The sequence below is a fragment of the Rhinolophus ferrumequinum genome, chromosome 11 (genome assembly GCF_004115265.2).
Source record: "Rhinolophus ferrumequinum isolate MPI-CBG mRhiFer1 chromosome 11, mRhiFer1_v1.p, whole genome shotgun sequence".
NCBI lineage: Eukaryota > Metazoa > Chordata > Mammalia > Chiroptera > Rhinolophidae > Rhinolophus > Rhinolophus ferrumequinum.
The window spans coordinates 86,662,606-86,680,481 of record NC_046294.1 but is presented as its reverse complement, the minus strand read 5'-3'; the positions used below and the strand labels follow the sequence as shown (position 1 = coordinate 86,680,481).

The following is a 17,876-nucleotide window of genomic DNA, read 5'->3' as shown; positions in this document are numbered from 1 at the left end:
TAATGGAGTCACAGCTTTTCCAGGTATAAACCTAAAAACCAGAAGTACTCAATAAGCAGAGGTGGAAAAATGATCTAATTCCAGACAGCTATCCATAGAACAAATGACTTATAAACCTGAAACCCAACCTCCCTCCCTCACATCACTTTGGTCTCCATTTTTCCCAGGACAGGAAACGTCCCTCATAGCTTTCTTGCTTCAAAAATTAAAACCCAGCATCCCAAGATCATTCTAAAAGTAATTTTGCACAGACATCTCCTCACCCCCAGTGCCTGCCTGGGGCTCACCCAAGGTTACCAAACAACTTGGTTGTGAACCAACTGCCTTAACCTTCAGGGGGAAGGAGGTCAGTTAGACTAGGAGACCAGCGTGAAGGAGAAGAGATACGGACTTCACAAGGTTGGCCAAGTCAGTGGTGTCAAGGGATGGCTTGGTGCAGAGAAGACCTGTAGACTGTGTGAGTTTCTAAAGAGATGACTATCTAGGAAGTAGGGTGGACAGGGGTGTGGGGGAAACGTGACCTGGTTGTGTTGTTATTCTTGGACTGTGAATTTTGCTGATGTAAAACAGAATATTCTGTAAACCTGAAATCAATGTACAAATAAGAGCGTTAACAGTAAAATATTCAATGAAAAGTCAAACTATTAGGGCTACGTTGTTTTTTTTCTCCTCAATCAGTCTCACTTTATCTATTTGGAGCAGAGTCATTAGAATATCACTGAGGCTTCCAGAGGCTTTCAGAGTAAGCAAGGCATCTGGTTGGACCGCGGGCGAGCACCAGGGTTTCAAATCTGCATACGTGAGCCTTAAGGAAATGGACCAGCGGCTGAGCCAAATCAAAGCAGGATGGCCTTAGAGCAACAGCAGCTTCCTAGATAGTTTTTATATTGTATTTGAAAACAGCCCTAGGCAAGAATATCATAATTTCAAGGCTAAACTAAACATCATCTTAGCTACAATCTGCATCCCTCAATGGAACTGCAAGGTGAAGGGAACATTTCTGCATAATATACATACTTTCATTTACGAACATTTGAATACAGACTTTCTATACACACATTACCTATATAATAAAAATGTACATGGCATGAGTATATATCACTGTATAAATATAGAGTTTTAGAAATGTTGAACCCGCGCTTCCTGTTCACATCAGTTTCTCCTCTTCTTCCTCCCCAGTCAGGTCCGTCATTTAAGAGTTGGACAAAAGGGACAAGTGTCATTTGTGTTGGTCTGGGCCCAGAATTTGATACACTAGAAAGAAAGAAAGACATACCTCAGGTTTATCTGGAAAGATGGAGGAAGGAGGAGAGGTCTAAGGGACGTTGGCTAAGTCAGAGAAGCTCTCACTGTGGGGCACTAGAAGGGCTATTTCCTTGGGCTCTTACCCCTCAAAAAAATCTTCAAAGCAGGTAAGCCTGTTCTTTTCAAGGGAACACTAACAATCAGCTAATAGGAATGTGAAGTTCTTTTTGTTGAACATCCAGGCTTGCTCTTTCTTATGCTCCATTTAGGGTGAGATGAACTTCCATCTGGTAACACCCATACTCTCAAATCTTAATCAGGATTTTCTCTTACCAAGAATTTAGATGTAAATTCAGTTTCTACCTCTTGGAAAAACAAAATGAACAAAATAAAATAGTATAAAAAGGAATCCTTCCTGCTGCTACGAGACTTAAGTCTGCCTGGTAACATAGTAAGAGATGGGAATAATTAGTCAGTTTGGGAAGATAATCTCTAACAGGCAGGCCTCCAAGCTATTCTGTTAATGGAATTACCAATCTCATATTTGGGTTCCCTACTCCATTCCTCTCACTTAAGCAAAGTCTCCTGACAATGTTATATTTGAAACAACAGTTAGATATGTGTACCTTATCGTCAATTTTCCAAGAAAGTGCTCTAGTGTGAATTGCTACAGTGTGAACTGCTTATCCAGTCCCTTAAAAGGAATAGAGTAAAAGGCATGGGAGATCCTAGCTGCCATCATTCTGAATTCTGCTGACATTTAAGCCACAATTTACTGAAAACCTTATGTTCAGATATTAATGATGAGCATCAACACTAACATGTTCAAGAAAACTTAAATTATCTCAGTTGTCAGAAAAGAAAGGGGGGGAATAAGGATGGTATGTAGCACCCACCTCCTTATGCAACACATGGCTACATGCCATTGGATGCAGCTCACTGGGCTGGACAAGTTTCTGGCACATGAGACACAACTTACAGGTGGCTGGAGCCTACAGACAGGGGAGGGACAGTCAAAAGAGTAAGAAACCTCTGGGTCTCCTTGCTTTTTACGCCCATGATTCCACCTACATAGCAAAAAGATTTTATACCAGAACAAATAAAAGTTCAAACACAGATTCTTGCCGAAAGCACTTGCATTTTCCCAGTTGGGGCTGCCAACAACCCAGCTGATAAGATAATGGTTTCTTCCTGCACTCCATCTGCTATAAACCTGCTCCCTCCTCCCTGACCCCCAATCCCACATCCTAGTTTTCAAAGAAAAAGAGTCTTACATGTGAAGACCTTCCAGGATATGAAACTTGGGCAGAGGGCAAAAACACTGGGGTACTGATTTGGGCCAATGGAGCAGGGAACAAGGCCCGGATCCGACCAAGTGGCTGTAGGCAGAAACATTGTCAGAGTAAGAAAAAAATCTGAGTAACAGACATATAACAAAGGAAGTCATTTAGTTCCCAGTCCAGCAAAGGAAGAAAGCAGACTCGATACCCCTGACTGCAATACTGCTTCCCACCTCAAATTTTTCTTAAATCTGTCTCTTCCTCAACATCTCAGCAGGCCTGAATTCTCCCCCAAGTAGCTTCTCTCACCTGAGCACTTGCTGCCGCTCGCTCATGTTCTGCCAGTCGTGCAGCGACCAGCTGGATCAGTTCCTCCATGGTCAGGCCTGCCATGGTGGTACGTGCCGTCTTGATTTGCTGAAGAATGTTGGTCATCTGGGCCCTAAAAAAGAAAGGGAGAGAGATTTTATGCTATACTCATGGGGGATATCCATGAAACCTCCCCGATTTTAGCCTATTAACGTTTCTCTGACAAATTTTTAAAAATTAGTTCTTAAAGATACTTACTTATTGCATTGTGGGAACCGAGTCAGCAGCTTTTCCAGGATCTTCTCCAGTTTATCTACTGGTTGGGGCCGGGGAGTTTCAGTAGAAGTCTTAACACCACCCAAGCCTGGGGGAGGCGGGATGGAGGCAGCAGGGGGCATGTGTGGACCATGGGGGCCAACAAGGGAACCCAAGCCAGGGCTATTTCTCCCATGGGAGCCAGGAAGGGGTGGTGAAGGCTGGTTGGGCTGGGAAAGGGCAGGGTTCAGGATTGGGAAAGACAAGGAACGGGGATCTGCACTGGGCATAACCATGGGCATTGTGACCTGCCCAATGGAGAAGGGCATCCGAGGAGCCAGAGAGGGACTGGGTTGAAACACCTGAAGCATGAAGTCTGTCTGTAGAGGGGAGGAGGTGGAAGACAAGAAATAAAGGAAGAAAATGAAAGTTTAAGAAATTGGAGCAGAAATCAATGAGCAACCTTTACACCAAATAATACCAATAATAACATATGTAAGAGTAAAACCAGTATCTTCTTACAAAGGACGAGTTAAAGACTCTGGTTCTGCCACCAACACAGAAAGGTTGACTCCCCAAAACCAGCACTCTTACCTCTGAGGGGGGTGGAGGCAAAGTGGGAGTAGGGATCTGAGGAAGGCTGCTCAGCTTGGCTCCATTCCTCACTAGCTGGATATGACTATTAAATTGGTCCTAGAAAATAAAGAAAGGAAAGGATTATCCTTTACTGCTGAGCTGAGTGAGCCTTTCCAGAAAGAGAGCACCATCCAATATGAAGAAAACAAAGGGAGTGGTAGAACAGGCCCAAAGTGGCAATGCAAAAGGTCCCTCCCTATTACCAGAAGTGTTTGTGTAAATGCAGATTCACTCAGACTCAGTGATCATCCATTAGTACACTTACCCGAACATTCTTTTTCATCATCCGAACTCCATTCAGTCTCGTCTCCCATTCCTGTTTGGAACGAACTGTCTCTAGTGTTGGGGGAGTTGACCTTTCAAGAAACCAAAAGGAATTTACAGAATTAAAGACAGACTAACTCCTAACTCTCTGAGATAACACACAGTCGCTGACTAATGGGCCTGGAGAGAAGAGGGTGAAACGAATGAAAGAGAAGGCCAAAGATCTAGGGCATTTGCCTCACTTTAACTCCAGTATCTTTTAAGCGAAGTATTGGGGAAATAGGACCAACCACAGAGAGAGGGTTCTTGTCTGCCTGATTCCATGGCAAAAGGAGGAGAAATGACTATATCTCCAAAGATATTTGTTATGCTTTGACAGCATAAAAGATACTGTTGATACAACTGGAGATGATACAATAGAAAATATAAAACTATAAAACTGTAGAAAGGAAGAGTTAGAGAATGAGGAAGTTTAGAAGAGAGGAAGCAAATTCACTGAACAATTTTACTACTGCACAGAGATAACCTTGAAATTCCTGTGAAGATAGAATAAGTGCCAGACTAGCTGACTTAGGGTTTCAAACCTAAACAACAACAACAAAACAAAACACAAAACTGCAGGATCATTAAAATTCTAGAATGGGAACGCACTTACTTGAGGTAAGTAAGGTGCAGTTCTGCCTCTTTTTCTGCTTCTTCTAGCTTCAATACCAGCAACTCTTTCCGACTTTCTAGTGATAAGATCTAAAGAAACCACACACACAGCAACTTTATTAATTGTATATACACGAAGCCACCCTGAGATAGTTAAAACAAATGCTTAGTGGCTATATGGTATAATATGTATATGGCTTAGTGGCATAATACTATACCAAAAGGATATACCATCTGGAAGCCCAAAATCAGCTCTTCTCACCTCTGCCTTCCAGGCCCGCTCTGTCTCTTCCATAATGTTCCGATTTATTTCGCCATCCTGATTCTTGAGTCTATCCAGTTCCATTTCCCACACCTCTCTGTAAGATAAGAAAGCAAGAACAAGACTAAGGAGGGAAGACATCAAGGCAAAGTAAAACCCAAAATTGATCTGCCAGGTATGTTATAGGAAGTCTTACTCTAAATCTTAACTATAGATATAGACAGATAATGTTTCAAGTGGTCTATAATTGCATAAAGGCAAGTAAAATTTGAAAGTAAAAATGTTCCCATTTCCACTTGCTAATAAAATAAGGTTCCCTAGAGCAGGAAAAAGTACCCCTAGAACTAAAACCCACTGAAGGCAGAATGTTCTACTATGTTCAAGGAGGGCTCAAAATCATTATGGCATTCCTCTTATTTCCCAACTTGTCCTTTGGTATGGGTACTGAAGAACGCAGGACCAAACACAGGGGCCCATTTAATACTCATCTCTAATTCACTACTAAACACACAGTTACTGGCTATTATTTTCCTATTTTTTTAACTATAGTAAACATTCTTCAAAAAGAAAAAAATCTTCTCTTTTTCTTTTTTTTTTACTTCAGGACTTCTCATTTCCATCGGTTTCCTCCCTTCTTACACTGCCTTACCAGCCCCAGCCCTAGAGTGTGATATACACACTCTGGATTACGGTGACCAACTGCCTGGTTTGCCTGGTCCTGAGGGATTTCCCAGGATGTAGACAGTTAGGCACCTTGCTCAGGACCGAAAATACCAATAACGGAACAGGGCCAGCATAAGAAATTCCTGGTATTACACTTGATTGTCGTAAGTTTTATGGCTGAAAGCAACAGGCTTACCCAGATCAGTGGACAGTATAATGTGGAAATGTTTCAATTACTTTTACTGGGTATTAAAGGTGAAAATGAGATGAAAAGGTTGGGAAGAGTTATAGCTTAAGAAAAATGTTCCCAGTTTTCTTCAGTGAGAGAAACAATTTTATTCCTCTTCTGTTTCTTTAGTAGCCTTACATCTTTGAAAGGGAGCAATTCACTTAATAAATTGTTGAGGTCTCTTCTTTCACTTGACCCAATCCTCTACACAACCCTGTTCTCTATTTCACAGATAAAGTACAGGTGTGTTTGTGTGTGTGCATCACACACATTCATTCATTGATTCACTAACATTAGTATGACCCCCTAATGACAAGGTCTACTTATGTGAGAAACGACTACGTGGGCATTTTCCTCTTTACTCTCCAGTACTGTCCTCTCTAAATTAACTTCCTGCTAGAGGAAAAATTCTCTAATAGTTTTTTAATAAAAGATGCATAGGTAGATGTGTTTCCCTGCTACAGCATATTCTTCAAGTTAAAAAATATATGAGGAGTCAGAATTCTTTTACCATAAGAATATGTGAAATATGTTGTGGGTTCAATGATCCATTTAGTCTACGTGTGTGTGTGTGTGTGTGTGTGTGTGTATGTGTGTGTGTGTGTTTAGTTTCTGGTGTACTAGTCACTCTTTGACAATGGAATAATTGTAGAAAAACATTACAGTTGTCTTCTTTGATCAATGTTATTCTTGAAGATTACAGATGCTCACCGAGTATCTCTAACTTCATTAAACACATTTTTCAACTACATATATACATTTATATTAGAAAAATCCCCCATCAAAATCCCAATGGCATTTTTTTAAAGAAATAGAACAAAAAAAAAATCATCAGATTTGTTTGGAACTACAAAAGACCCCGAATAGCCAAAGCAATTTTAAGCAAAAAGAACAACTCTGGAGGTATCACACTCCCTGACTTTAGCTTGTACTACAGGGCTACAATAATCAAAACAGCATGGTATTGGCAGAAAAACAGACACATAGACCAATGGAATAGAATTGAGAAGCCAGAAATAAAACCACATAAATATGGACAGATAATTTTTGACAAAAAAGCAAAAAACATACAATGGAGGAAAGACAGCCTCTTCTATAAATGGTGCTGGGAGAATTGGATAGCAACGTGCAAAAGAATGAAACTGGACTGCTATCTGTCACCATGTACCAAAATTAATTCAAAATGGATCAAAGACCTAAGCATAAGACCTGACACAATAAACTGCATAGAAGAAAACATAGGTACTAAACTTATGGACCTTGGGTTCAAAGAGCATTTTATGAATTTGACTCCAAAGGCAAGGGAAGTAAAAGCTAAAATAAACGAATGGGACTATATGAAACAAAAGCTTCTGCACAGCAAAAGAAACCATCGACAAAATAAAGAGACAACCAACTGAATGAGAGATTTTTGCAAACAGTGCCTCCGATAAGGGGCTAATATCCAAAATATACAAGGAACTCATGCAACTCAACAACAAAAAAACAAACAACCTAATTGAAAAATGGGCAGAGGACCTGAAGAGCCATTTCTCCAAAGAGGACATATAAATGGCAAATAGACATGAAAAAATGCTCCACATCACTAATCATGAGAGAAATGCAAATAAAAACCACAATATCACCTCACCCCAGTTAGAATTGCTATCATCAACAAGACAAATAGTAACAAGTGTTGGAGAGGCTGTGGAGAAAAAGGAAACCTCATACACTGTTGGTGGGAATGCAGACTGGTGCAGCCGTTATGGAAGGCAGTGTGGAGGTTCCTCAAAAAATTACGAATAGAATTACCCAGCAATCCCTCTCCTGACCCAGCAATCCCTCTCCGGAGTATCTACACAAAAAATCTGAAAACATCTACACATAAAGACAAGTGTGCTCCAATGTTCATTGCAGCTTTGTTTACGGTGGCCAAGACATGGAAACAACCAAAATGTCCTTCGATAGATGAATGGATAAAGAAGTTGTGGTATATATACACAATAAAATACTATTCGGCGGTAAGAAAAGATGATATAGGACCATTTGTGACGATATGGATGGATCTTGAGAGTATAATGCTAAGCGAAATAAGTCAGACAGAAAAAGCAGAGATCCATATGATATCACTGATATGTGGTATATGAACCAAAAACAACAAAAGAACAAGACAATCAAACGAGACACAAAACAATAGTTTAGTGGTTACCTTAGGGTAAGGGGGGGCGGGGGGGTGGGAGATGAGGGTAAATGGGATCAAATATATGGTGATGGAAGGAGAACTGACTCTGGTTGGTGAACACACAATGGGATTTACAGATGATGTAATACACAATTGTACACCTGAAATCTATGTAATTTTACTAACAATTGTCACCCCAATAAATTAAAAAAAAAAAAAGAGAAATCCTCTTACCATGCCCATGGGGACATTCCACATATGCACACACAAAAATATTTTCCTTTGGAGATTTGGCCACGTGTACCTCATTGGGATCCAACAAGACAAATGGCACTACTAGCAACCACAACCACAATCACAACTGCTAGCAAACAACTTAAATAGTCATAAAAATGCTCAGTCATATATGTTAACCAGCCTGAAACATATATATCAGATTTCACTTCACGAAAGGGTACTACTACCTGTGACCCAGGCTAGGAAAAAAAAAAATCAGTCCCCTATAATAGATGGTCAAAAAAATTGTTGGTAGAATACAAACTACTTTTCACTTTTTTAATGATTGGTCTAATTTCTTTCAAGTCCCATGCTTCTGTTATTTTGAATAGCTAGGTCAGGGAATCAATGGTTCAAATGAATAAATCCTACCCTATTATATAAGCCTGACTTCTTGTAGGTCCCAATGATTGCATAATTTTTTAAAATTAATTTTGGTTTTGATTATGTAAATACTACAAATTATAAAAAGTTTACAAAATATAAAACATGAAGTATCTTACAGAGAGGTCCCAACTCTTCTAATTACTGGTTGTATGCCCCTAGACAAGTTATTTCATCTTTCTAGGCTTCAGGTTCTTCATCTGAAAGATGAGTAGTACCTGAAGCACGGTACTCATGAGAGAGTTCACTGAGAAAACACCCATAAAGAATTGAATATGGTGCCTAGCACATGAGATGTATCCAACAAGTGTTATTTTTTAAGTATTTTTTTAACTCAGTTTCTCACAATTGCACTATTAACAAAGAATCATTATTATACTTCTTCTCAGTCCTTTAAAATAAATATTTGTATATTTATGTAAGTATATGTGACATACAAATCCATTATATATGCTTCTCAAAGATTGTAATATTTATCTTATTCTTTCAACTTAAAGTATTTTTCCATATCATTAACTATTCTTCAAAAACATGATTTTTAAATAACTATCAATTGTACATATATATATCACTATTTATTTAGGTATTCTTTTATTTTTAATTTCACAATTATAAATAATGATCTAATGGGCATCTGTGCATATGTACTACAATAGATTAATCATAAAAGTAATGTATTTAGATTTGAGGGGAAGCTACTTACAGTAGTTAAGAACACAGCCTCTGGAGCCAAATTAAGCTCTGAGTTCAAATCCAGACCCTATTACTATCTATGCAACTTTTGGCAAGTTACTTAACTTTTCTGTGCCTCATTTTCTTAAAGTAAAATGGGGATCATAAAAGAATCTACCTCTCATAGAGCTGTTAGCAGATTAAATGAGTTAAAATATATAAAACACTTAGAACAGTCTCTGGCATATAGTTAAGAGCTTAAAAAATTATTAGTTATTAGTTATGGATATTAGAATATTTTCCTTCAGAGAAACTAAATTTTTTCCACCACTAATAGTGGTGGAAATCAGGTGATTTTAAAAGAGGAGGAGATATTAAATGTCTTGTGAAATATCCTCAACAGTCAGAGACAGAGCTAAAAATTAAGTCCTTGCCCAAATACCTTCCTTTCATAATATATTACACTCTAGGCAAGGTGAAAGGAAACAAAACAAAAGCTGTTGGATGAGTTAATATTATAGGGTTATGTGTCCCGAATTTGGGGTAGGTTATGAAATTCTTTTCACTGAAACTGAAGCTAATACAGATCAATATAGAATGAATGAGATCAGACATAAAGCAGAAATAATTTATCCTGGGATGAACAGCAAAATTAGTTTATGAGGCTAGAATTCTTCCTTTATTCAATTTAATTCAACAACTTTATTGAGCAGCCTAGTCCTAGGCATTCTGCTAAAATTTGGGGATATGAAGATGCCCAGTTCCTGCCCCCAAGAAGCTCACAATCCAGTGGTTTTCCAGGTGAATAAAAGAAACAAGAAATTCTGGGCAGAACAAATAGCATGTGCAACGGCCACACAGTAAGAATGCACAAGCTAAGGAAGTGGTCCAGGTGGTGCAGCAGGCAGTGACATACAAGTCGAATACGAGGGAATATACTAGTAGTCTGGGCTGGGGACACAGATGGCAGTGTCACTAACATAAATATAGTAGTGGAAACCCTAGGTATGGAACAAATCTAGAATAGCAGTTTGCACAACATGGTTCACAGTCCCCAAAACCCTTGGAGGGCCTGGTCTATGAAAGCAAAAACTACACTAAACAAATATAATAACACTAAAAATATTTGCTTTTTTCACTCTCATTCTTTCATGAGTCTACAATGGAGTTTTTCTGAGACCACACGATAAGTGATAATATTATCACTTTGACGGCTAATGGAATATATGCTTCTGTATTTTGTTTTCCAGCATTTTCTAAGGTAGTAGTTTTAGGATATAATTTAATCTCTCAAATTTTTTCCTTCTCAGTTCTGTTGTGCTCACTAGCTACTTTAGTAATACTTGCTGTAATCTCTATAATTTCATGATTGTACAATAAATTATTACTGTAAAATTTCAAAGTTCTCCATGTATCGAAGTTAAAAGAAGTACTTTTCATTACTTTGCTTTGTAGTATTTTTTAATTTTTTAAAAACCTTTCTCAATTTTTAAGTTCTATTTAAAATATATTATTTTTAGTATTTTTTCCTAAAATAAAAGAAAATTTACTTGTGATTTCTCTCTTACATTTAAAAATGAATCACTGGCTCAAAAAGGGAGATTAGAAGACTCACTTTCTCAACCCACAGCTCCAATGTATGTATCTAAAGATACTAAAAAGATGCAACTGGCCTACAGTTATCTGACTCATGGAAAGAAGGAATCTGGGCAAAATTGTAAATAAGAAACCAGAGCATGACAAAAGCCATCTGTCTCTTGGCTTTATAGATCTTAATAATTTACCTTACTGTATCTTAAGCAACAGAACGTTTTCTAATTATATTGTGCCAGTTAAGTTATAGTGACATTTTGAAACCAATCATTCAGAATTTAAAGAAAAAGGGATTGAGTATTTTAAATGCAGATGTGATGAATTCTTCAAAATTTTAAAAATTGCTAAAGCCTTTCAAACTAAAAAAGAAAAAGCCACGGAAGCATCTTACCCAGGTAAGTTACTGCACTGTATTAACTGGAGAAGCACAACTTTGTACAGCTGACATTGTTACATGTCTGCTGGATGAAAAGTCAGTAAAATAAATCATGGCAGCATCACTTTTCAATGATATAGTAATTCATTAAATTAAAGATTTTGGGGGGCCGGCCCAGCGGCTCAGGTGGTTGGAGCTCTGTGCTCCTAACGCTGAAGGCTGCCGGTTCGATTCCCACATGGGCCAGTGGGCTCTCAATCACAAGGTTGCCAGTTCAACTCCTGAGTCCCACAAGGGATGGTGGGCTGCGCCCCCTGCACCTAGCAACGGCAACTGGACCTGGAGCTGAGCTGCGCCCTCCACAACTAAGACTGAAAGGACAACAACTTAACTTGGAAAAAAGGCCTGGAAGTACACACTGTTCCCCAATAAAGTCCTGTTCCCCTTCCCCAATAAAATCTTTAAAAAAAAAAGAAAAGATTTTGCTGCAAATTTGAAGACTTAAGGTTTCATCTGTGGAACTATAATTTTGCTTTACAAATAAACAAATCTATAGATGTGGCTAGACTTGCTATTTTGTTTATATTCGTCTAGTATTAGCACGAACTAATCACCAAAGACAATGTTATGTGTGAATTCTTGGCAACAAACACAAGTTATGCTCACATAATCCAAGGTAAATAACTTTTTAGAATTTCCTGGTTTATCCAAGAACAACTCTGTTGACACTTAGAGTACACTTACAGTATAAAAATTATAGTGGATAAAAATATTGGCACCGTACACAAATCAAGAAGTGGCATCAAATTTTACTATTAGCCATTGTATTCTTTAGGGCCACACACTTGTAGTTGGGGCGAGGGGGCAAGGATACCTGTGATAAAGCCATAAAAACAATTTTATTAAATCTCGATCCTTAAATACACATCTTTTTAGTATTCTGATTGCTGAACTGCTAAATGCCAAAATACAATGGTTGTCTCAAGGAAAAACACTTGTGAGATCATTTGAACTGTGAGCTAAACTAAACCTCTTTTTTCATGAGACACCATTTTTACTTCAAAGAACAACTGATCGACAAACTATGGTTATTTCTTGAAAATGAATGAAGAACTCTTATTATTTCAAAGGAAACAACTAACAGTATTGCCAACAATAAAATTCATGCTTTCAAGTGAAAATTATAATTTTGTACCAGCCATTGGGAGCTTCCCACTACTTATAAAGTCTATTCTGATGAGATCAACAGTGATATAAAATATTGTGATTTTTTAAATATTGTATAATAAAATGTGTCAACACTAGGAAGATCTAAATAACTCTGAACCAATATTTTCCAAATCATCAATGCATCGGGATACTAAATCAACACTGAGACCCATCTGGAACTACAGAATTGGTATAAAGATTATTTTAAACTGAAGACATTCGGAAGTCAACAGATACAGAATAAAGTCTTCTATGAGTTTCCCTTATCTAATTTAAAGCAGCAACTTCTAGGAAATAAAGCTGTTATCAATTCCTCTTCAAGGCAGTTCTACTCTGAGGAGATAGTTGAGTAAGAACTATACTCTAAATCCCTTCTTCTCCAGGGGAGTTTTATGGCCCTGAAAAAGACAGAAAAACCACTCATATGTGTATAGACAAATATTATCACAAACTTTTTATCTCATTTGTTCTCCTGAAAACGCATTTATCTTTCCAAAAACTCCCATAAGTGCCTTTTCTCACCCTCCTAAAAAGTCATTTGTTTTCCTGTAAGTGCCTTTCTCACCTCTCCCCTTCACCTATTAAGATGGTATGTAAGCCCCAAATTCTAACCACCTCTTTGAGTTACTTATTACTGAGTTCTCCCACATGTATCACATTGCACATGTAAACGCTGTTTTTTTTCCTCCTGCTAATCTGTCTTTGTCAGTTTAATTCACAGACCTCAGATGTTGAACCAAACAGGGTAGAGGTGAAAATTTTTCCTCCCCTACACAACATAGTTAAAAGATCCATCAAAGGGCAAGGCAAGCCAAACGGATTTTAATATAACAATGCAAAAAGTTCGTTGATGTGGTTTCAGATTCTACAATGCAACTAACCTATAAGAAACTATAACCTCTCAAGTATTGGCGTACTATCAAAGAATACCCACAATTACCTAAAAAGGCTATTAAAATACTCTTTACTTTTCCAACTACAGATCTGTGTTTATCACCAGATTTTCTTCATATACTTTAACCAAACAACATACTGCAATAGATTAAATGCAGAAGTAGATAGAAGAATTAAGTTTCTTCCATTAAACACATTTACAAAAATGTAAACAATACCATACCTCTAATTAAACTGATTTTTGATTTGGGTTAAACAAAGAATTTTTGGGACACAAAATATGTGAACCACAAAAGAAAGGAAAACTGGACTTTATCAAAATTTAAACTTTTGCATTTCAAAAGACACTATTATAAAGTGAAAAGGCAAGTCACAGACTGGGAGAAAATATTAGCAAAATGCCTATCTGATAAAAGTGATAAAATACTCAATAAAAAACAACATGCTTTTTAAAAAAAAAAAAAAAACAGAATATATAACAGAATCCAGAGTCTCTATAATGCATTATTCACAATATTCAGGATCTAATCCCAAATTACCAACATAAGAAGAAACAGGAAACATGATTCATAGTCAAGAACAGAAGTTGGCAAACTCTAGCCTGTGGGTCAGGCTGCCACCATTTTCGTAAGTAAAGTTTTTCAGGAACACAGCCACAGTCATTTTGTTTACATATTGTCTATGGCTTCTTTCAGGCTACGACAGAGTTGAATGGTTGTGAAAGAGACCGTATGGTATGCAGACCTAAAATATTTACCACTGTGTTTCCCCGAAAATAAGACCTAGTTAGACAATCAGCTCTAATGTGTCTTTTGGAGCAAAAATTAATATAAGACCCAGTATTATATTATATTGTATTATATTATATTATATTATACCCGGTATTATTATGTATTATATCATATCATATCATACCATACCCGGTCTTATATTAAAATAAGATCGTGTTTTATATTAATTTTTGCTCCAAAAGACGCATTAGAGCTGATTGTCCAGCTAGGTCTTATTTTGGGGGAAACACGGTATACGATAATCAATCGCTTCCTCCACCCTAAGCCACTGGCAACCACTGATCTGCTTTCTCTCACTATAATTTTGTCTCTTCTAGAAATTCATTTGAATGAAATCATACAGTGCATAGTTTTTATTCTGGTTTCTTGTTTAAGATAATGCTTTTGATTCCAACTCCTAGTCAAGAAAAAAGGCAATCAATGGAAAAGGACTCCAAGGTGACCAAGATATTAGAATTAGCAAACAAGGATTTTAAAGCATCTATTTTAACTATGGAAAAGATATAAATGAAAATATACTTACAAGCTTTTAACAAATAAGAACTCTCAGCAGAGAAATTGAAACTATAAAAAAATAATTATATTGAAATGACAGACCGGAAACATACTAGAAATATGCATTTCACTGCATGAACTTAACAACAAAATGGAAATGCTATAAGAAAGAGTAAGTGAAATCAAAGGTGCATCAGTAGAAATTATCCAATATGAGAAACAGAGTAAAAATGATTGGAAATAAATGAACTGAGCCTCCACGAGCTGTAGAACAGTATCGACAGGTCTAACATATGCAAAAGTGGAGTCCCTGAAGAAAAGGAGTGATTGGGCTAGAAAAAAACATTTGAAAATCATGTCAGAAAACTTCACAAATTTGGTGAAAGACACTACTTTGCAGATTAATAAGCTCAGAAAATCCTAAACAGGAAAAATACAAAGAAAACCATACATAGGTATATCAAAGTCAAACTGCTAAAAAACAAAGATAGAGACAAAATCTTGAAAGAAGCCATAGATAAAAATGACACAATACATAGAAACAACAATATGAACTGTCACTGACTTCTTTCTCATCAGAAACAACAGGAACCAGTTTATATTAGAACAACATCTTCAAATGAGTAAACAATGGACTACTACTCAGCATTAAAAAGGAATGAACACCTATGTCTATTAAAGAAATTGAATCAAAAATGAACAACCTTCCAAAACAGAAAGCACCAGGCCCAGGTTAATTGATAAATTCTACCAAATATTTGAGGAAGAAATTATACCAATTCTCTACAATCATTTTCAGAAGACAGAATACAGGAATACGTCCTAACTCATTCTTTGAGGCCAACATTACCCTGATACCAAAACTAGACAGACTTTAGAAGAAAAGAAAACCACAGACTAATATCTCTCATGAACATAGATGCAAAAATCCATAACAAAATATTAACAAATCAGATCCAGAAAAGTATAAAAAGAATTCACACCAAAACCAAGTGGGATTTATCCCAAGTATTCAAGGCTAGAAAATCAATTAACGTAATCCATCATATCCAAAGACTGAAAACAAAAAATCACAGACCGTATCAATAGATGCAGAAAAAACATTTGACAAAACCCAACACCTAGTTATAATAAAAACTCTCAGTAAACTAGGAACAGAAAGGGACCGTCTCAACTTAATAAAGGCTATCTACAAACAACCTATAGCTAACATCATATTTAATAGTGAGAAAATGGAAGCTTTCCCATTAAAACCAGGTACAAGGCAAGGCTGTCCCCTTTCACCACTCCTTTTCAACATCACATTTCAAGTTCTTGCTAATGCAATAAAGCTAGGAAAAAAAGGTGTACAGACTGGAAAAGAAGACATAAAACGCTCTTTGCTTGCAGATGACATGATAGTTTATGTAGAAAATTGGAAAGAATCGATCAAAAAAAAAAAGCAAAACAACCTCTTTGAACTAATAAGAGATTATAAAATGGAAATGGAATTACCTTATGACCCAGCAATTCCACTCTTAGGTATCTATCCAGAGAAATGCAAAACGTTAGTTCGAAAAAATATATGCACCCCTATGTTTATTGCAGCACTATTCACAATAGTCAAGACATGGAAACAACCAAAATGCCCATCGGTAGATGACTGGATTAAGAAACTGTGGTACATTTGTACAATGCAGTATTACTTGGCCATAAAGAAGAATGAAATATTACCATTTGCAACAATATGGATGGACCTGGAGAACATTATGCTAAGTGAAATAAGTCAGACAGAGAAAGACAAATACCATATGATCTCACTTATATGTAGAATCTAAAAAATAGAATAAATGAGCAAACTAATCAGAAACAGTCTCAGGGATATAGAGAAAAAACTGAGGGTTGCTAGATGGGAGTGGGGCGGGGATGAGGGAGAAGGTGAGGGGATTAGAAAGCACAAATTGGTAACCATAAAATTGCCATGGGATACGAAACACAGTTTGGGGAATATAATCAATCATGTTGTAAAGATTTTGTAGGGTGTCTGATGGACACTTGTCTTATTAGAGAGACCACCTCAGAGAAGATGTAGATGCCTGACCACTGCAGTGTACACCTAAAGCTGAATAATAATGAATGTCAACTATAATTTTATATAGATAGATGATAGATAGATAGATAGATAGATAGATAGATAGATAGATAGATGGTCACAGGATATTGAGTACAACAGGGAATAGAGTCAATGGAACTGTAACAGCTATATACAATGTCAGAGGGGTAATAGATTGGGGGAGGGCGGTATCACTTTGTGAAGGGTGTAAATGTCTAACTAGTACATTGTTTTGTACACCTGAAACTAATTTTTTTAAAAATACTCTATTGTATAAAAAAAAATTCACAAACAGGTATAAAGTTTAGACTCAAACACAAAGACAAGAAGAAAGGATGGATGTGTCTGCTGATAAGAAACTAAAGGAAGTTTTACTTGATGGCCTCTAGTTTTTCAGTGAAATAAAAAGCAAGATCATCTGCTAAGACTAAGGAGAAAAATGGTGGAGACATGAAGTTTAGAAAGAGAGGTAAAAGTCTAGAAGAGCCCTCAGAAGAGGGAGCTCTGAAGATCCAAGTAATGTTGGAAGTCATAAATTTATTCTGGCCCCGAGATACACAGTTGTGGGGTTTTCTCCAGAAGCACTCAGCAGCCCAGGTGTGAGAACAGAGAGGTCAGGTGGCTGACTGGACCCAGGACAAGAGTACACAGAAAAATGGGAGGAAAGGAACAAGTCTCACAGAATTGATAGCAATGGTAAAGGAGTATTAAAGGCTGGCTAAGGGGAAAAAAATGCTTCCAGGGATCTGACAAGACTAGTGGAAAATGGAGTGAGGTCATTGAACAAGAAAGAGGACTTGATGTGATCAAAATATGGGACATTGCAACAGCCTGACTCACTGCTATTGTACCTAAGAAACACTCAGCTAGATTTACTGATTGCTAGACAAGCTATTCAGACTTCAAAGCATACCAATTAGATAAACTAACATTTGGTGAGAAATTTTCAAAATGAATCCTCATGCACCATGTCAATTTCAATTTAGCATAGATTCTTGTATCACATCCAAAGCAATGCTTCCAACAGTAATCCCCTTAACCTGCTACGTATGTATCAGTCTATCATATGTGTTCATCAGGCAAGCTCAGAGCATTAAAAAAAGAATCATGCTTGATATTGCTATTTTTCTGCCACT

The 17,876-nt window shown here is 37.2% G+C and overlaps 1 protein-coding gene across 5 annotated transcripts in view; it reads right to left on the bottom strand.

Annotated features, from left to right (window-relative positions):
- Positions 1-660: 660 nt before the first annotated feature.
- RNF214 (ring finger protein 214) overlaps positions 661-17,876 on the bottom strand; it is a 32,673-nt gene continuing 15,457 nt past the window's right edge. For all 5 annotated transcript variants that reach the window (XM_033121196.1, XM_033121198.1, XM_033121199.1 and 2 more), the window contains 9 exons: positions 4,906-5,002; positions 4,645-4,733; positions 3,991-4,081; positions 3,684-3,782; positions 3,093-3,469; positions 2,835-2,967; positions 2,520-2,624; positions 2,142-2,237; positions 661-1,254 (listed from right to left, as the gene is read on the bottom strand). In XM_033121196.1, the coding sequence (XP_032977087.1) occupies positions 1,189-1,254; positions 2,142-2,237; positions 2,520-2,624; positions 2,835-2,967; positions 3,093-3,469; positions 3,684-3,782; positions 3,991-4,081; positions 4,645-4,733; positions 4,906-5,002 (1,153 nt within the window). In that variant the 3' untranslated portion in view covers positions 661-1,188. The remainder of the gene's footprint in view (positions 1,255-2,141; positions 2,238-2,519; positions 2,625-2,834; positions 2,968-3,092; positions 3,470-3,683; positions 3,783-3,990; positions 4,082-4,644; positions 4,734-4,905; positions 5,003-17,876) is intronic.